Source organism: Neopsephotus bourkii, unplaced genomic scaffold, assembly GCF_033783945.1.
Source record: "Neopsephotus bourkii isolate Nb327-2 ecotype Australia unplaced genomic scaffold, CSIRO-AGI_Nbou_v1 NB_1139, whole genome shotgun sequence".
Lineage (NCBI taxonomy): Eukaryota > Metazoa > Chordata > Aves > Psittaciformes > Psittacidae > Neopsephotus > Neopsephotus bourkii.
In genome coordinates, this window is record NW_026901625.1 from 1,159,573 (window position 1) to 1,179,916 (window position 20,344).

At 51.6% G+C, this 20,344-nt stretch overlaps 1 protein-coding gene across 2 annotated transcripts; it reads right to left on the bottom strand.

Annotated features, from left to right (window-relative positions):
• Positions 1 to 11,398: 11,398 nt before the first annotated feature.
• On the bottom strand, positions 11,399 to 18,558 carry CUNH1orf116 (chromosome unknown C1orf116 homolog). 2 transcript variants are annotated; one of them, XM_061362885.1, is made up of 5 exons: positions 18,325 to 18,558; positions 17,750 to 17,821; positions 15,127 to 15,244; positions 13,596 to 13,773; positions 11,399 to 13,453 (listed from the first exon to the last, which is right to left on the bottom strand). In XM_061362885.1, the coding sequence occupies exons 3-5, from the start codon at positions 15,211 to 15,213 to the stop codon at positions 12,270 to 12,272; spliced, it is 1,449 nt and encodes a 482-aa protein (XP_061218869.1). In that variant the 5' UTR covers positions 15,214 to 15,244; positions 17,750 to 17,821; positions 18,325 to 18,558; the 3' UTR covers positions 11,399 to 12,269. The 2 variants fall into 2 exon arrangements, with proteins under 2 accessions (XP_061218869.1, XP_061218868.1); XM_061362884.1 differs by having other exon boundaries at positions 18,135 to 18,558.
• Between the last annotated feature and the right edge of the window lie 1,786 nt (positions 18,559 to 20,344).

Here is a 20,344-nt window from a genome sequence, read left to right on the forward strand (position 1 = left end):
TACACATTGCCATTGCACAACAGCCACCCCAAGGGTGGGCTCTGGGATACGGTCCAGGGCACCTCTGCCTCCATCCGGAAGAAGCCTGATGGCTGCATGGGTCAGGTCATGGAAGGTAGGGCAGCTGTGGTTCCTTGGTCTGAATATGGGTGCTTGTGCCTAAGTCTGTCACAGAGACAGCGGGGAGACATGGGGTCTGAGTCTGAGTACATAAGGGTCCAGCCAGCCCCTTCCTCTTTAGCATTACAACATCACCCTTGAGTTGTGATTGTATATCCCATCATCCTGGGCAGGAAAGCCCCTTGCTGCAAGGGCTCACCTGGCTTCTGATCTTGTGATACCCCAACCAACAGTGGAATGGTTTTATAGGGCAAAGCTGGACAAAAACAGGTGGGTTTTCTCCTCAGCGTCCCTAAAAAGACACTGTTAGAGCAGGTTGTCTCCCCTCCCTGCTGTCTCTAGCCCCTCAACCTCGTGGGAAGAGCAGGAGTCTGGGTGGGCAAGGGTTGGTCTTGTTTGTTCAAACCAAGAACATAGTAAACTCTTCAAAATGCAACACAAAGAACAGGAGCTTTGGGGCCATCTTCAACCTCACTTCTTGCTGTAGGCACGTCAGGGGCCCACATACAAATCCCCTGGGAAGTGCGGGGCTGTCAGAAATGGAACTGCACCAGAAAGAAAAATGAATGGAGATGAAAGTGTTTGTGCTATGTGAGATGAATCATTAACTTGCTTTACCTTGTCCTAATGGTGCAAAAGCGGTGATTTCTTTTAGCTCGGGGGTCACACAAAGCTTTCCCCATCTGCTCCCAGTGAAAGCTGATGAGCTTTCACACAGTGACAGCTCCAGACATCCCTGCTGTGCCTGAGAGCAGCGAGAGCCTGGCCTCGAGTCGGGATGCTTGGCAAATTGTTCAGATCTTAAAGCCAGCCTTGGAAGTACTTTTCCTGTGGATAGAAGCATCGAGCTGCTTTCTTCCCATGAATGTGCAGCTTCTGCAATGATGAGAAAGGAGCTTCTGAGGTGAGGAATGTTGTTGCTGTGCTTGCACTGGGTGATTTGGTGGGGATCTTGGATTGAGAGAACGTATCTCCTAGATGGGAGCAGATGGGAACAGATGCTGATCCCACTGCAAGCCCGTCCTTCCTACCAGTGCTGCTTCTCTGACAGCTGTTGGAATCGCGTCTTATTCTCGGGCATAGAGCTGGGCTCACTTGGCCACAACAGGCACAGCTCTGTTTGCCTTCCTACACCTCCTGCTCTCCCAGGCACCCTTCTTTCAGGTGCCAGCATCTCTGCTTCAACGCTCACCTCATTTCGACCCTGCTGTGTGCACAGGGATGTGTTTTACAGAGGCTGGGTTTGTGGAGGGTGTGCAGGAGGAAGGTGGCCTGGCCACAGGCAGAAACCAGCCAAGGGGACCTCTAACTGCTCACGCATCTCCAGGACGCAAAGTCAGTCGAGGGCTGATGCCCCGTATCTTTAACCAGGCAACCCTCTTCGCCCTTCAGGTTTCTGGTAAAAGCAATCTGTTGTCCCATACAAATAAATTCACTTGCTTTAAGGGATGAGGAAGCATCCTCCTGCCAAGTCACAGGTTCCAAAGCACTTTGGCATCTCCAGAAAGCAAACAAACCTGAGCTTGCTTTTCCTGCCTCTGGAGCAAAGCACCGTTGGCAGCATCGTGTGCAATGTGAGCATAGAAAGCAAAGCTATTTCTTGGGTTTGGGCTGAAAAGATCTGATTTTGAAGCTATGAGTCTAAAGAGTTTTGCTACTCCAAGATAGGCCCGCTGTTGTTATATTGTGCCAGAAGACATAGGCTCTTACATGGAGCCGGTCATCCTGAATCTTCCAAGGATAGCATAGACCATCCTGCACCAGTGGGACAGAAAAGACTACATTTGCAGCATAGAGAACAAGAATTGCTACTGGGTGATATTGCACATGGTGGTGAGCAATCAGACTTTATCGAAGCAAGCCAGCAGGAAGAGCGATAACTTCACTATGCGTAAGCAAGAGCTATCATCGACCCTGTAATAAATTTATAAGCCTCATATAGGATTTAATCCAAGTCTTTTGAAATCTATGGCTTTTGGGAATTAATAAAGGCAATAATTCGGCATCAGAACATAAGTCATGGACTCTGGGATTGTAATTCCTGGACTACAGACTTGGTGTCTGTCCTGTGGAGGTATTTTATATCCTAAGCTGCAAATCCTCTGCTTAAAATCAGTTGTTATCCTGTTCTGTCAAGGGAGATCGAATTGCCAGTTCCAGAAGATGCTCACCTCTGTTTTCTGGAGTCTATTCTGTATTCAGGTGCTTCTGGATTCGGGATTTTCTCTATCATTTGCTCTGTAACAGGGTCCAGACAAGCCTGACTAGACGCTGCTTTCTCCTCCTTGAAAACATGCATGCAACAGAGGGAGCACCCCTCTAACGCCTGTTTAAACACACCAGTATGTCAGGCACTGGATTGGGCCCATTGTTCCCCAGTTTCATTCTTGTTAAAATGTCTTTCCACTCACCACTGTTGTTGTCGATGGGTTTTGTCCCTCACTTTAGGGATATGATGTGGTATAGAACAAGAGAGATACATGCATGCTTGAACATCAGCCATGGGCAAGGAGTTTCTGGACAAGTCTTTGTCATCTTTGCACTGAGCAGGCTGGATTTGGCCAACGTGTACCTGCTCATGCCACACAGCTCCCTCCCTTTATACTTCAGGATTTCCGAGCACTCACAGAGCCATAAATCTACTCACAAACCCTCAACCTTGCTTTCAGGTTTAGGATTTCCATGTCCTTCATGTATTAAAAATCAGCTTCTCCAGGACTTTGCTTTCGGGTACACTTGTGCTTTCAGGCTTGCACTGATGGATGTGGATAGATCCACAGGATGGATGTGTGTCTGCAGAGCTGGATGGGTCAGTGGGTCAGACTGGAAACCATAATGAAACCCACTGCAAAACAACAACCCCAACCCAAAAGGTGTTGCCTGGCCAACCTTACCCCTCTCCTTTTGAAGCTTCACTTTGGTCAGGGTAAGAATAACAGTAGTGATGAAAATCAGTAAAAGGAGAACTGGTAACACAACTGGGAGCAGGAGTAATTTGCCTGATGAGCTGGAAAGATGAAACACTGGAATTAGATTGGATTTGGATTCAGCTATGTGGTGGTTGAAGTACCTTAATGCAGGCTGTTGTTTTCACCCCAAGGAGTATAAACTCAGGCTGAATCAGAGGAGAACAGTCAACAAAGTCAAGCAGAGATGAAACCATTTGATCTGGAGTTTGGCTTATGAGGAAGTGATTTCTACAGCAGCCTCTGCTCTACTGTGTGGCCTTTCTGCTGCCAGCTGAATTAGCCCCTTCAAAGGGAAAATGGGCTCTATAAAAATGCTATCAGGCAGATTGCTCTTTCAGGAGCAGTGCAAAATCTGGTCCTTTATAAAGAGCATGGTTTGTGATTGCTAATGTGCTCTGCCTTCCTCTTTTGGCTGGACAGCAGGGAGCTACAGCTTGAGGGGGTCTGGGGATGGAGACAATGGTGTTTCTTTGGCTGGGGGCAGATGAGAGCTCCAGGGTGCATGCTCAGGTATTGAACTGGATTTGGGGGCTTTGTGGTTTGTCTTTAGCTATGACTGATCCTGAAATATCATCGGATCATGGAATGGTTTGGATTGGAGCTGGATGAGCTTTAAGGTCTCTTCCAGCCCAAACCAGACTGGGTCTCTGTGATCTTGTGACTCTTGCTGCAGTGTCCTCCTCCAGCATCCCCTTGTGAGGTCTACGAGTGGACAGGAGCTGGCACTGGGAAGCTCAGGGCGCTGACTGCTTTCCAGAGAAGCATGAACCAGCCTTGCTGTGCAGTGTGCAGTGATGAATGCTTGCACCGTTCCTGTTGTCATTCCCAGGAAGGTGTTTTCTGCTAGCACTCTATTTTCTCCCCATAGCACGCCTGTGCCAGACCGCTGCAGCGTGCCTGCGGTTCAGTGCTCACAGGAGAGCTGGCAGCAGTGACACAGCTCTGACCCAGTGGTGTGCTGGCTGCGGCCAGGGGTCCTGTGCTTCCCCTCCTTTGGCGCAGGCATCCTCTGAAGTTGGATTATGTTCTGTGTAAATCAGGCATTGAAGCACTTTGGAATCTCCCTGGATGAGGATAAATCCCTGTTAAGCTGTTTTGCTTTCTTTATCATGATATGATTACTTGTATTATTGCTTATATTGCAGTAATTGTGGTTTACTACAAAACCCATGCAATAAACTTCCCAATATTGATTAGGCTTCAGCAGAATTAATCTGAGGACATTTATTACCCCTTCAGTAGCAAAGCAATAGGATTGCCCTTGTATTAGCAATAACATGAGATACATAAAGCTGATGGTGGGAATCCCCTGAGGCTTCTCAGTGTCACTTCATGCTGCAGATGCAGCTGCAAAGTTCAGTCTGAGCCCCTAACAAACCCCCTCCCTGGTGAGACCTGGCTGGGTGATGCTGAAGGGTGAGCTGATGCTTTGGGGTGCAGCTCCTTCCTTTGGTGCTCAGAGATGCCTCTGCAGGTCTGCATCATTCGAGGACCCAAAGGAGAAGCTGAGCTGATGCTATTTCCAGATGGCAGTGAGGAGGCTGCAAGGGTGAGCTGAGGACCAAGTAAGGGTGGGCAAACCAAGCACTGCAGGGACCTTCAGCTCTGGAGACGCAGCAGAGGGTCAGGGAACAAGTTTGTGCCTGGGTTTGGGAAGTGTTTTGTGCCCTCAGAGGTTGTTCTCATAAGTGTTTTATTGGTTCCTGTAAGGCAAAGCCTCTCTGCCTCCACAACAATGTTAATAATTCATTCTAACTGTGCTATCGGATTAACTACTGCATATCCTGTTTTCTGTTTGCCTGAACTATTGTGACCTTACTACTAGGAAGGGTGAAGTGCCCTCCTCCTGGTCACAGGCTGGGTACCCTGTCCCTGCAGGTCTCAGCCCCTGGGCATGGGCACACAGGGGAAGCACCGTGTGTGCTGGTTGTGGCTGTGCTAGGGTTAATCCTCGTCACAGGGGCTGTGTTTTGGGTCTGTGCTGAAGGCAGTGTTGATGGCACAGAGATGCTTTCCTTATCACTGAGCTGAGCTTACACAAAGGCAAGGGCTTCTCTGCTCCTTGAACCACCCCATCAGCAAAGCAAGCTGAGGGGGCACAAGGAACTGGGAGGGGACATAGCTGGGACAGCTGATTCCAACCAAAGCAAGGGATATTTCAGACCATATGGTGCCATGCTTGGCATGTAAAGATGTGTGAGGGAGAAGGAAGAGCAGGGGGAGACACTTAGAGAGATGGTGTTTGCCTTCCCAAGCCACAGTCACACATGCTGGAGCCTTGCTGCCCTGGAGATGGCTGAACCTGCCTGCGATGGGACGTGTGAATGAATTCCTTGCTGTGCTTTGCTTGCCTGCATGGCTTTTGCTTTCCCAATTAAACTGCTTTACCTCAAACCCTGAGTTCCCCCATTTTAACCCTTCTGATTCTCTCCCCATCACACCAGAGGGGCTGTGCAGTGCTGAGCTCCTGCCTGGCTCCAAACCACGACAGACCATCCCCGTGCATCATTTATTACTGTGGGCAAGGGGGGTGTTTGACCCTGCTGCACCCCAAGGGTCACTGTCCCGGGCTGCCAGCAGCCCTGCTCCCCATCTGCAGTGTGGCCTCTCCAAAGGCACCCAGTGGGAGCTGCTCCCTGGGCACACACTGCCACCCTGTGTCAGTGTCACAGCCGCTCACCCCGGGGAGGAGGCACGGCTCTGCTGTTGGAACAAAGGGCTTATGAGCCATTAGTGGGGGACATCCAGCTGGAAAACGGTGCTACATGCCCCCTCGGGCAGGTTCAAGCCATTCCCCTTGGCCTGTCCCTACATCCCTTGTCCCAAGCCCCTCTCCACGTTTCCTGCAGCCCCTTTAGGCACTGGAGCTGCTCTAAGGTCTCTCCTTAAGGAGTTTTCTCTTCTCTAGACTGGGATTGCTATGACACGGAGCAAACGCCATGGCCCATGTGCACACAGAAAGGAGCAGAACTGCAGGAGAACCGGGAGAAACAGGCAAGCCAGGCCAGGCAGCACCAGGCTTCAGGAGGGGAGAGCAGGGAGAGATGAAAGGCAGCGGGGTTGCTGCCAGGTTAGTGTCCTGGGAGGAGCCAGTGGGGCCAGGTTCTACATCCCGAGCTGCTCCGGAGGGCAATGGGGTGTGGAGATGTTTGTGGTGGAGGCAGATTGCCTTTGACAGAGATGGTCCTCAGGGGTTGGGAGAAGCAAGCTCACCCACAGCACCACCGGTTCCTCACCCATCCCGGGCAGGAATGCACCTCTGGGTCTCTGTACAAAGTCCCAGGAGTTCCAAGCTCACCCCAGGACAAATGGGGACCAAACATCCTTTAAATGAGAAAAGCAAGTGAATTCAGTGGGGGCAGCAGCACTGGGAGCAATGTGGGCTGTTACCTCAGCATCATTTCCTGGGATGATAACGGGAGCAGCAGCAGCAAAGAGGATGGCTCCATAGGGAAACAGTGATGGCTGCATGTGGAAAGGACCCTCTTGGAGAGCACCACTGTCTTGCACCTTCTTCTAAAGGGGGGTTTCAGACAAGTTAGAGCCTTTTATCTACTAGGCTATTTTTGCTAAGGGAATTTCTTTGCCTTCCTATAGCAAACACATGCTGGGAGGTGAATCTCATCAGTGTGATGTGCACCACGCAGCAGCAGGGCTCTGGCCACACGTGTTTTACCCCTGCACGCTTGTCAAGGTTGCTGTCAGCATCTCAGCCCAGCTTGTCTGCAGGCAGTTGTTAATAAAGGCTGACAAGCCCTGCTTGCTCTGCAGTGCCCACAGGAGTTAATGATTAAACTCGATCTAGGGCAGTGTGCTTGGAACAAGGCAAATACGTTATCACTGCACATAAACCCCTGTCCAAGGAACAACAAGGAGCCTGTCTGCTCTTGTGTGACTTAAGGGGTATTTGGAAACAAGGAACAGCTGAGATCTCGAGAAGCAGGAGCATGCTTGTGCCCCTGCCTGACCAGGAGCATGGATTTGAAGAGCCGGAATGAGGAACGTTGAATGTAGTTTGGTTCTAAGGTATCCGGTAAATCGGGATCACTGGCAAGTAAAGCAAAACAAACCCAAAGCAGGAAACCCCTGCTCATTTGAACACAGCAGGAGTCAGCAGTCAAAGGCTTGAACGTGTTTGGTTTGGTCTTCGCTGTGTCTGGAGGTCATCATTTCTCCAGTGCTAAGCACCACACACTGGAGCTGCAGTGGCAACGGTCAGGGTAGTGGAGAGAAAGACAGAGTATATTGGGTCAAATCCTGCACTAGGCTGTCCTGGGCATGGACAGGCATCACCCAGGCTGTGTGGATCTGAGAGCTGTGATTCACCCAAGGACACCGATTGCACAGTCATGTTTGAGCGTGATGGAGCTGCACATCAGCAGCCCTTGGCCTGGGGGAGCCAGGAGGAAACTGGTTTTCAGGGAATGCTGCTCCTATGCTTGAGCCTGCTGAAGCCCAGCAGCACTTCCACCACACCTGACTGCACAAAGCCCTGGTTTATCACAGCCACCAAGAGGCTCGCAGGGTTTCGACATGCCTGTGGGGATTACAGCATCGCTGCTGAAGCAGCAGCCTTGTGGCTGGATGAGTCCTCACCCCGAGGTCCTGCACAGACCCATTGCCTTCCTCCTTGTGTGGTCATTTGTGCTGGATGGGGCAATAGGAATACCAAGTGCCACTGCACAGGAACACTCCCCACACCTCCTCCATTTGCCACACATTCCTGTAATAACCCCACACAGCATTGAATGGAAGAGAAACAAGCAAAGCATGGGGGTTATCCTGGTGAGGTTATGAAGCAATACTTGAAATAGGGGCAATGTATCCCTCCTTCTGCAGTAGTTGGAGTTGGAGGGGGTTCTTGTCTTCATGTGAGCAGGGGAAAGGCAGAGACTCAGCTGCAGGTTAGTGCCTAAACCCCATTGGAACGTGGTTAAAGACTCTGGGGTGTCTACAGTCCCCTCCCACAGAGCTGCAGCGACTCCAGTGGGTCCATGGGTCTCCCAGCTCATGATGTTCTCCAGCTGCAGACCTGTGAGGCCAGCAGTAACCAACCCATCTCCCCCACCTCCTGTGGGACACCAGGGCTCCCTACTGACACCCTCAGTGCACGGTGACAAAGCCTGCTATTAAAACTTCCCAGCAGAGCTGATGTTCTTTGATAGCACCGGGATTTAACAAACCCCTTCTCCTCAGTTTGACCTTTGTAATGAAAGATGTGCCCAAGAATGCTTTTAATTGGGATAGTAGGTCTTGACAGGCTCATGTAGACATGGAAATGATACGTCTGAGCCACTATGGGACTGATAGTTAGGAAGCAGATGAATACCCCATGCAAGATGCAAAGCTGAGTGTTTCCTTTGGGTCTTTCCTAGCATCGTCGCACCACATAAACACAGTGTGTACAATCTGCATTAAGGCATTGAGGGTGCATCTACCAACTCCCCAGGTTACTGCTGCTGTATTATGATCTCTCTTCACGGCTGGTTTTTGGCTGGGGTCTGCTGAGATTTTGCCTCCTGGGCACAAACCCAACAGATTATGCACAGAATCAATAGTGTGAAGGCTGCTGTCAGAGGTACCCAGACAAGAGAACTCAGCTGGAATCCAACTGAGCCTGGAGATGGATTTGCTTTCTACTCTTGCTTTCCTCATGTCCACTTCCCAGATAGCCCCAGCTGCTGTTAATTGGCATTAATAGCCAGGAGCAGCCTTCCCCTTGCCTCTTAGTGCTGGGGGAGCACATCTGAGGCAGTCAGTAGCTCGTCTGATCACCCACCACCTTTTTCCCTTTATAAAAGAGAAGCTCAGCCCCTGCTCTGACTCCTGCCAGTCAGTGAACTGGAGCTGCTGTGATTGCTCTGACATCAGGTCATTGTGATGAACCCGGGGGAGCCTGGCTGAGGAGAGCTCAATGCTGGAGACTGCTGATGAGAGATGTTCTTGGGTTGGAACTAAGGTAAATCTCTTCCTTTCAGTTGATGGATTATGGGTTACCTTACAGTAGCAGAGTGTGGTCCGTGCTGCCTGGCACAGAGGGAGTGTTCCAGCAGGCCAGGGCTGGGGAGCAATTACCTGGGTGATAGATGCTGCTGTGAGTGATGCTGCTTCCCCTGTGAACAAAGCAGGGACAACTGGTGCTGCCTATGGGATGTGCAGGCTCCAGCCTGCCCCGTGTGCAGGCAGCAGCAGGAGAGGTTCCACCCAGCTCAGGCTGTGGACTTTCAAGTGCAAATCATTGACTTTAAAGGCAGTGAGAGCACAACATAAATGAAAGCAGAGAGGGAGGTGCAAGACTGAGCTCTGGGTGAAGGGGTCAGCTCTCTGAATCCTGTGCTGCCATGGTTTAATAGTGCATTTTCATCCTCATGCTCCTCTCCTCTGACCATCCTTTTTTATCCACTGCTGATTCCAGCATTATGCTGCTGAATGATCTGTCTTAGTGCCCATCCCTTGCATAACGTAGATGTATGACTACTGCAGCCTTAATCTCACCTTATTTACCTGATGAGAAAGGAGAGCATTCAGGTACCTTTGCAAGCATTTTTGGCCTGAAACTGAACCTGAATTTCCCTTAAAAACACCTGGTTTTGGGAACAAAGGGTTCTATTCAATCCTCTATTTAGAACCAGGGGGTACTACAGTGTAACATACGTGTCAAGCATGAAAGCTGAGGTTTGCTTAGATTTCCTTGAGGAAACCTCGCTTCCAAAGATTGCTTATTCAGCTGTGATGGGGTGGAGTGATGCTCATGAACATGAGCAGTGCACGTGGCTCAGGTAGTGTAAATGGGAACAGAATAAACTGAAACAACAGCCACAGGAGATGAGGGTCATTCCTCTGGGAATGAGCTCCAATCGGTGCCTTTCCATGGGAAGTGCTTCTCCTGCTGCTGGGCCCTCTGGGTTGGATCACTCATGATGGGCAAGCCCTGTTCATTCCTGCAGGCAAAATAGAGCATTTTCCAGGCTAGGTATGTTTGCAGCTATTGGAAACGGAGCTGTTATCCCCTCGGGCTGTGTGACTCCCGGCCTGGGACCTTATGCAAGAGCTCACACATGACTGCTCTGTGCCACCCAGAGAGCAGCCCTGCTGCTGGGGGATGGATCCTGCTCTCGCAGCCACCTCTCAGCTCCATGGAGCTTTTTGGAGTGTCAGGGGTCAGCTTCCTAAATCCAAGCGGCTCCTTCTGCCTCCTGCTTCAGGCATGAGCAGGCAGCTAGGGAGGAAGGGGACAGCATGGTGGTGGTGTGAGCATCCAGTCTGTAGGCGCAGAGCAGCCCCCATGTCTTTGCCCATGTGTTAGCCTAGAGGTCACAGGTTACACCCTGTGTAAGGGTACCTTAATCCTCCCTGACGCCCCCCCCCCCCCCAAACCCATTAAACCAGTGGTGATGCTCCAGGCATGTGGCAGAGCTGCATCTTCAGCCATGCTGGGGTTAAAGCCATCCCCACAACCAGCCAGGTCTGGGCTGCAGTTATCTCCCATGGTGTGCATCTATGCAGCAGCTTGCTGGTCCTGCCTGGCCACGACTGACCCAGCTCCAGGCTTGAAATAAGGTGCTGGGCTCAGGCTGGATGAGTTAGGAACCTTCCATAACAAAGGTTCCTTCCCCCTTTTGGAGCCAATGTACATACAACATGGTGCCTGCTGAGCAACCTGCTGAGGTTTTGGGCAGACCCTAACCCATGCAGCCTCTGGTTTCCTCCCTGATGCACAGGTCTGTGTTGCTGCTGGCCAGCCCAGAGCTAGTTTAGTTAATTGCTGAGCTACAAACAAGCATTTCCCTGCTTCCATGAAGTGTAGCTGATCAGACATCATTCTCTCACATTCCTTGGATTCTTTACATGGGTCAGTGCTGTGCCCTCCGCTTGGGCACACCTTTGTTGTGTGAACTGACACAGCTTTTGCAGAAGGATGCCCTCCCCTTCTTTCCATGCGAACCAAAGCTCCTGATGTCTGTTTGGAGAGGAATCAGAAGCCTGGCTCTGGGTTTTGTCAGTAGGAGCCTGTTTAGTATTCACAAGGCTCCCTTGGAAAGCTGCTTGTACTGCAGGGGCAGTGATGGAAATGATTTAGTGCTGTAGAAGACTTTGTATTTACTTATTGCATTGGAAGCACCTACACAAAATCCCATCTCATGTGGGTCCTGGGTTGCAAGAGACCCAAGTATTTGGTTCAGACTCATTTTCAATGCCCAGCTGCCTGGGTCACCCCAGTCCTCAAGCCAAGACATACTGAAGGTTTAAACTCCCTGCTTAGCTATACCAGAGCTTTGACTGCAACACCACTCTGTATTACAAAGCCATTTTTGGACCATATACAAGTTTATTACAGAAATAAACCACCTTTGTCATAAAAGGTGTGCAGCAAAAACACTGACAGCATCAGCTGGGTCTGAAAGATGTGAGAAGAGTTTGAAAGGGGCTGAAATGGTGGTGTTTCAGCCTCACATCTCTCCTTTGGGGCAGCACTCCTGGGTCTGCCACCAACACAACCTGTTGCTTCTTAACTGTCACTTCATAGTGAAGATGGATGTTTGTGTCTAAGTGCTGTATCCAGGTTGTCAGGGATGGATGTGAGCGTAGCCTTGCAGTGGATGTGAAGCCAGCCAGGCCCTTAGGGGCACTTGTGCATGGGGAGCATCACTGTGTCCCCTCCATTGCCCGTGGGTCTGTGGTTTTGTACATGGCAGTGGTGGCTTTTGGGAGGCACTCGTATGGGGCAGGTGAGTGCTCAGGCCTCAAAGGCTTTGATAAAGTTAATAAAAGACCATAAGACCCTAAAGCAGCAGCAGAGTCCTGCACTTCTTCCCAGAGAGGCTTTATCCACAGGTAATGCCTTTTAAAACAAGCCAAACCCCCAATTCCATGGCTTCCCTGTTTCAATGAATCCCCAAGTGCATTGAAGACTTTGTAGGAGAATATGCCCCATCCACGTGCTGAGCGATGCTTTACATAAATAGCTCCTATACATTTGCTATATACAAAAGGTTATGTACACGTGGTGGTACTTCCTTTGGTGATGCTCCAAATACCTCCCGCGGTACCTCTCCCAGGATGCTGAGGCGAGAGATCACAGCAGCAGATGGTTATGGCTGTGCTGCCTGAGGACAGGCAGTGAAAGCAGTTGGATGCGGGGGGAAAGCCGCTTGCCCAGCAGCCCCAGTGCCCACGGAGCTATTCCTTCAGCAGCCCCAGCTTCTTCAGCGCCTCTCGCCGGTTCTCATCCGTGGCGCCCTTGGGGGAAATCTTGACGCTGACCGAGGAGCGGGGTGGCCGGGGGAAGCTCTGCAGCGCGTGCGATCGCCGCTTGCTGCTCTTCTCCTGCTCCACCTGCCCCGGCTCTTTCAGCCCAGCAAAGTCCTTCCCCGTCCCAAGGGACACCGGCCTGGGGCGGCTGCTCCTGAGGAAGCTGGGCGCGAGCCGCTCGATGAAGGACATCTTGCCCAAGGAGCTGCTGGTCTTGACGCTCTGCTCCTTGGCGCTGGCCATGTAGCTGCTCAGCCCTACCCCGGAGCGCTCCAAGGTGTTGGATTTGAAGGTCATCTGCCGGACCCCCGGCACCGACCTCTCCACTGCCCCATCGCCTGCTTGGGGCTCCCCAGGGGTGGGGAACGGCACCTCCTTCGGTTGGGGATGCGCTGTAGGGTGAAGGTGGACGCTGGGCTCCCTCCTGTCCTGCGACAGTCCAAGCTTCTCCAATGCCTCCCGCCGGGCTTTCTCCCTCTCCTTGGGGTCGAGGTGCCCTGAATTCACCTTCTCAGCAGTGGCGTCGCTGGCCAAGGATGGAGGTGATGCTTTCACCTTCTGGCTGGGCTCTGCGGCGAGCGCCACTGGGCTGGGTTTGCTGGTTTTCAGGATGATATTTGGTGGCAGTTTTCGTGGTTTGGGGGCTGTGGGAGGCCCGCGCTTGGGATCAGGGTCCTGAGGGGCCTCTTCCAATGTGGGTTTCTCTGGCTGGCCCCATGACATCCAAGTCTTGGTCTCCTTGGCTGTTTCCCTCTTGTCATCTGAGCGGTTGCTGCGTGACCACTCATGGCTCACCAGCTCATCCTGGAAGGGATCTGGAGGTTGGATAAGCAAAGATTCCAGGGATTTCATCTGGCTTCTTATGCTGGGTTGGTCAAGCCTGTCCTCCTTGGCCATCCCCTGCGAGGATTTATCTCCTGGCACTGGGTCCTCCACTCTGTGGACAGTTGCTTTGCTGTCAGAGGCTCCATTTGCTACAGTGGTGATCCTGGGGAGACTGGAATAGCCTGAGCTTGGAACCACCGCTGGAGCTGACCTCGGGAAGGCAGAGGGGTTTTTACCATTCTTGTGTTCAGCTGCGTGCTGCAGGCAGGGAGCCCCATTTTCCAGATCTAGGCAAAGAGAGAGATGAAGTCACGCACCCCATGGACACCTCGTTTGCAAAACACACTCCTTCCTGCCTGCTAAGCCAGAACAGCCATGGCAGAGCACTGCCTTTGCAAACCAGGGCTGGACCATGGGTTTCCAGCTTACCCTGGGTGATGGAGTCTCTCTTAGGCTGGGTACCAGGCTGCTTGAAGGGCTCCATGTAGTCGGTCTCATTGGTAGAGACCCCACTGTCTGCTTCTGCATCCAGGGAGCCAATAGTTTCTTCTAAGAACATCAGACATTCTTTCTCTTCTACAGATAAGTAGTCATAACTGTTATCGCTCTGAAAAAGAGAGAAAAAAGGCAGCAGAGGGAGGAGAAGGAAGTTAGGAGATGTGTGACAGCTCTTGGCCCGTGGCTATTCAGAAACTGATATTTACAGCTACAGAAAACGACACAAATTGCTCTAAAAACCTCCTAAGGTGTATACTTAAGGCCATTTTTATATTGCCCTGCAATGAACATGAGGAGATGGATTATTCTTAACTTGGAAACTTGGTCTTTACCTTTTAGTCCTTTAGTTTACCTTGAAATATAAGCAGACGGATACCATGGGTAGTCTATAGGTGCCTGTACTGATGGGCAGTGATTTATCTCAGAAGCTTGCCTAAATACCAGAGACTTATCTGCGGGTGATGATCCCTCTCCTTGCTCTCCCAACAAGATCTTTACTTTTGGTTGTATTTCAAGTATCAAGTGATGTGATTGCTGTGGAAGCACCAAGTTACACGGTGATAGAAGCAATATGCCATGAAAGAAGAGGGGCAGGAAAGGATGGGGTGCGCATCAAATCAACAAGCAGGGAGGAGAAATTGTCCGAGGTGGAGTTGTTTTGCAGAGACAGACACCTATCCAAATCTTTGACCAGGCAATATTGCAACCAGTTTTTCCATCCCTAATACATCCCAGAGGGTTTGGTTCTGGTTTGCAATCTATCAAATAGAAAACCTGTTCAGGACTGAGCGTTGCACTTGCACGTATCAATTATGCTCCAAGTCAGACAGGATGTAATTAGTCCATCAATCTTGGAATCGGTGTTGGGAGACAAACAAGCTTTAATGGACAGATAGTGAAAAATGACACATCTACAGCCATGGCCCAAACTCATCTGCCTTAGCCAAGGAATGAATCTCTTGTCAGCCAGGAGTACTGCTCGTTGTCTTGTCCAGGTGAAGTCACCCTTGTTGGAGCCAGTCTGACCTAGTTACCCAACTGGTCTAATCCCTCCCTGGGGAGCTCACCCAGTGCCAGCACTATCTGCATCAGCATCTTCAGGCAACAAGGGAGCATCAGGGCTCTGGGTGTCATTCCCCAGAGGAGGCCTTGCAGCAGTGAAGGCTCCCGATTGCTGCTGTACATGGGGCAGGACTGGAAATCTGGGAGTGCTTTGGAGCAGGAATTCACTTGGTCTTTGTGCTGCCTCAGGGTACCCGAGTGCTTCCAGAGCACTCATGGAGAGCAGTTCTGAGCAGAGAACAGGAACAGGGTGCCCAGAGAAGCTGTGGCTGCCCCATCCCTGGCAGTGCTCAAGGCCAGGTTGGACATGGGCCTGGAGCTAGCTGCTCCAGTGGAAGGGGTCCCTGCTTGTGGCAGGGGTTGGAGCCAAGCCCAGGCTGGGCACAACAGGGATACTTACATGCTGTGAGTGGTTGGAGGCCGTGCTGACCATGCTGTCGCAGCTGCCGGAGTTGCAGCCAGCCATTCCCAGCTCCTTCCTAGGCATATCCCAGGCTGCCCGAGGGGCAATGTCCTGGCTGAAGCAGAAGAGAGGCATTAACCTGCAAGGTCCCGTACCCCAGGACAATGCAAGCAGGCAGGCTGTGGAGCTACAGAAGCTGTAAGCTCTGCACTGTTTATCCACAGCCATCCCATGCTGGTGGTTATCTTGGAGATGTGCATAAGGTAGTTCCTGAGTGAAGGAAAAAGCTGTAAGCCCAGCTCAGCCTCAGTGATGGGATCAGTGATCCCATCCCAGTGCAAGCCCCAGCCCAGCTCCAACTCATAGGATCTCTTCCCCCCAAACCTCTGACCACGCTGACCCGAAATGCTGCTGTTCAGCTGCAGCCTTGTTCTGCTGGGAGCTTCCTCTTGGCAAAGAGCTTCCTCCTGCCACCCTTCCTCTGGGGCTGCAAGGGTGTGGTGGCCATGGGGAGCTGCCCCCATTCCTTTGGGGCACGCCTGGGTGTGTTTGGGCATGTGCCTGGCATAGCTTGTGGGGAGCAGGGCAGCGCTGGGTCTCCAGCATCCCCCTTGGCTCATGGCAATGCACCGCTGCCACTCTTCTGGGTTCAGCCTGCACCCCCAAACTAGTGGGACCCAAATGGGGCAAGTAACTGCCTGACAAACAACCTGCCATTGGGATTGCTAGCAATGAGATCTGCCTGGGGCATGGTCCTGGAGGCAGAGGGGACAGTTATGTGCTTGCAGGGTGCATGGCCTGCGGGGAGATGCTGAGTGCCAGACAAAAGTCATCATTACTTATGGATGTAAAGCAGTGAGCTTCTGAAATGGACCAACACCACCTATTAGGTGTCTGGGAGAGGCTTGGGCTGTGGAGGCTGAGAACAGCAAAACACCCCCCCCAAGAGCACACAGGGACCCATGCGAGAGGATTTGCTTGTTGAGAGACAGAGGAGCTCTTTGTGCCGTGACCTGGCCATGGCACAGGAACATACTGCTGCTTTTTGTCTTGGAGCAGGGAATTAGATGGAGTGATAAGCGAGCCGAAGTGGCTGCTTGTTCCGAGGGTTAGAGCCTGAAAGGAATCCTTTGTAATTGGGATACACCACAAAAATCAGATTTCAACAGCACCCCCTGACAGATCTAACTAATCCTTCCACTATTTCAGTCCCAGCTTAGGCATTATTTACTGCTTAAATGACATCGCAGTAAGTGGTGGTTTTCGAACAGCAATACTCTGGATTCCATTGAATTCAGATAACTTTATAGCCAGAGCTTTTAGCTGTCAGGAAGCAGGGACACAAGGTGAGTCTGGGGGTTTTTAGGTTTCCACAAGCCATGTGGATTTACTGTGACCCAGCACATTTCCAATGCGAAATGTGGATCTGCTTCTCAGCAGCAAGAGGCTCCTGCTGCCTCATTGCAATGCTCCTCATTGCCTCCCACTTCCCTGCTGCCCTCGTTCAAGAGCATAGAAAAAGCCTGGCCCTGCTCTGATCGGGGGTCCCGCCAGGTCCTGGTGTCCCAAGGATGCCATCACCGTGTGTCCATTGGCAGAAGTAATTTGCTCCTGTTCAAACAGCGTTTGCAGATACCTAAGCAGCTGCCAAGGTTTTGGCACCCTCCCCTCCATGGGGAGGCAAAGTTCAGGCCGGAGCTCATTGAGGATCTATGTGTTGGGGAGGATCTATGCAGAAAGCAGCTCATTTTCCTGCCCACCGGCTCTCTGATGTGATTATGGCTCTAACGCGTTCATCCAGCTAGGGAACAGTGCTGCAAAATCCCAGGGTTTATGATCCAGAAGGATTTTACAGTTCCTTTTGCTGAATAACAGCAACTAAACCCATGAGCATTTACATTAGAATACATGGCACTTGAGAAGCTGTTTTCCTATCATGTCTGTATCTGCTGCCACTAAAAATGCTGTTAGGGAAGCTATACTTTAACAGGGAGAGCTGCCGTAACTGTCCTTTACAAAGCTGCCTGAGCCCTCAGACATCAAAGAGGTGCTGGGTAGCAATTAATGCTAATTGCTTTATAGGAAGAGGATACTTTCTTTTATATCCAGTGCTACTAGGAGCCCTCTACCCCAGCTCTCCAGCCGTGCTAAAGAAGCAGGGTGTTCTTGCTGTCTAAAGCAAACCCTCACCCTTACAGCAAAGGGCTTTGTCCTGCGCAGGCACCATCCCGGCTGCTCCTGCTTGGCAGCAGGATGGATCCCCCCTCAGGGAGGAAGGAGGTGATGGCAGATCAGTTTAAACAAGTACCTCAAGCGCAGGTAGCAGTTGCCTGGGCTCTTTGCTGTCCTGAGCACGCACTTTCCCAGCCTCTCCGCTGGCAGCGCTGGGTCTCCCCCAGCTTTCCCCCTGCCACCACCTTCAAACCACCTTGTCCATCCACTGGGGACAGCCCCACCACGCTTTCACCTCCCCGGAGCACAGCACGTACCTAACCCCACCGGCACCCCCAGCCCTGCGCTCCCTGCGGCAGAGGCGCTCCCCGCAGCCCGTTCAGCAGGAAAAGGACAGAAAGCGAAGGACGAGAAAGAGCAGAGATCATGAACGTTGTTCCTCTTTTACCAGCACGTCCGTCGCTCCGCGCTGCCCAAATCCTTGTCCTGACCGTGCCTATCCCAGCACTTCTTTGCTTTCCTGGGTTAACCAAACAGAGCCGGGTTACACATTAACCCTCCTGCGTGGAGATAAGGCGCTCAGCAGGTACGTGCCCACGGGTGAGAGCCCCCAGCCCTTCACTCGCAGCCCGCTGCACTGGGGCAAGAGAAGTCCATCCTGCACCCATGCAGAGCACCTCTTCCTATTGCCCCAGGCAGCTGAGCCCCTAAACCCCCTTCATGTCCTGCCCCAAGCAGCCAGGTCTCTGTGTGCCGTGCTCTGAGGCAGCAGCGCAGGCAACACCCGGGAGGCTGCGGGCAGCTCTGCTCGGTACCACCCAGCTCTCACTCACTTCCCAGCTCCGGCTGCTGCCCTCTGATGTCCTCAGCACGGGTTTCGCTGGAGTCTCCTTAATCCGACATCCTGTTCTGCCGCATAGCTGCTCGCTGACAGCCGGAGCAGCCCAAAGCAGCCCCGACCCAAGCACTTTTGTACGTAGTAATTAAACCCTGTGCTGGGCGTTTGCTCTGTGCGCTGCTCACCGCGTTACCCCACAACTGGTTTGTTCTCTGGGGTGGTTTTGTGCAGGAGATCCCTCAGCTCAGGGTAGGACCCGGCTCCTTCTCGGCTCTAAAGCCACAGCCTCTTGCTAGAACAGGTATGTACTCGTCTATCACCAAAGCTTTCCCAGAGACCAAAAGTTCACCGCCTGCTGCTGGATGCTGTGAGGAGCTTCTGAAGGCAGAAAGCTTCACCACTAAGCTTTATCTGTGTGCTAGAGGAGGAGGTGCCCAGGTCCTCACAGTTCTGAGGCTTATTCTTCAGGTAGTGAGCTTGCAGCTCCCCTTCGCCCCCTCTGTGCGTTCATTCCCACCTCCTCTGCCTCTCTCCAGAGGAATCCTGGAGTATCAGGTTGGAAGGGACCTTGAGGATCATCTACTCCATCCTCTCTAGCAAAGCATGACCTAGACTAGATGTCCCAGCACCCTCTCCAGCTGAATCCTAACAAACAGTGTCCAGTGTTTTGGAACCCACCACTTCCCTGGGGAGATTATTCCAGTGATTGATTGTTCTCATTGGGAAAAATGTTCCTCTTGTGCCCAGTTATCCCACCCGCAGCACCCAGTGCAGCGCTGAGTGATGCTGATGCTCAGGACCTGGGCAGTGCTGCAGAAGCACCTGAAGAACTGCAGGAGCTTGTTATTACCGTGATTTTGGGCTCTCCTACTGAAATCACAGCTTTTCTCTCTGACAAACAGTGCTTAGGCCATTGCTCCCACAAACACGCACAGCATAGACTTGTATGTGCTTTGCAAGGTGAGTAACTCGGAATATCCAAACGGCGACAGCCATTGAATTCATTGCAGTTTTCATGCCTCAATAATTTGGTTTTAACTTTTCTATCGGCGTTTTGGTGGGTTTATTCTTAGCAAAAGGCTGTGTTGCAATGTGTTCCGTGCTGCACAGAACAGGGAAGTGGAAACAGAGCTAATTAAAGCCATGGTAGAAAGCAGAAGAGCCAGGAAGCACAGAGGTTCCCACCGGCGCTGCTGAGCCTCAGCTGTGTGCTGTTACGAAAGGGAATGTGTGCTCAGGAGCAAACCAAGGAGCCAGAGGCCTCGGGAGCTCCATCCAGCCCTGGTTCCCATGCCAGCCTGCAGCAGAGGGAAGGAATGATGTGAATGTGATGGATTTGGAGCAGCAGTAGCAGCCCCAGCACTGCCTGCGCTTTGTGACAGCGATTGCAGCGTTGAGCTAAGTTTAGTGCAAGAGGTTCTGGAAGTGTTGCCTGGTGTGGTGCTGGCTGGTGAAGCAGGTTAAACAGAGGTGGGCTCGCACTGGTTTTGTTAAGTTCTGCTTAGTTCTGAGCTTTAAGGGAGGAAGTAAATCAGACCCTGAGGTGTTTTCTTCCTGTGCTTGCAAACACAGGGTGAATGAGCAAAGGCAAGTGTGTCCCGAGAGCACCGTGCTGATAGCACAAGGCCTTAAATCTGTGCAGTAAACCAGGCAGAGCTTTCTGCCTGCAGGGCTTTGTGTAGGTCAGGAAGGTGTCATGATCCATTAAAGGAAGCCTTGAGCTTCTCTGAATCAGCTGCCCAGAAAGAACCTGTTCTTTTTCCACATTCCTCTTCCTCCAACGAATATAAATAGCTACAACCCCAAATAAAGTGATTTCAGATACACGGCATGGAGTCTATGTGAGCAGGCAAACAATGCAGAGAAAACTTCGCAATACAGTGAAGGGACTTTGGCATGTCAACAGACCCGTTGTGCCTCACCCTGTTCATAAACACGAGAGCACAAGTGGTTCAGCCCTGCCCCTGGTGGAAACCCATCACTGATAACATGCCTGTTAACATGAAGAGGTTCATCTGACTCTGTAGGACTGTTGGACACTTTCCTTATACCAAATTGTATGGACAGGATGGATGCTAACAATCAGTTATGGAAAAGACTAGGTAGTTAATACCTGGTTTCACACAGCAGCTTAAAGAAAGAATTAAGTCTTAATATAGCTGTGGAGTGAGCAAGGAACCCTATTTATTATCCCTATTTTACAGA

Coding starts and splice junctions, on each gene's coding strand:
- CUNH1orf116 (XM_061362885.1), bottom strand. CDS start 15,213: ATGCCTAGGAAGGAGCTGGGAATGGCTGGCTGCAACTCCGGCAGCTGC. Junction 13,774..15,126: donor CCTCCAACCACTCACAGCAT/GTAAGTATCCCT, acceptor TCTCTTTTTCAG/AGCGATAACAGTTATGACTA. Junction 13,454..13,595: donor GAGAGACTCCATCACCCAGG/GTAAGCTGGAAA, acceptor CTCTTTGCCTAG/ATCTGGAAAATGGGGCTCCC.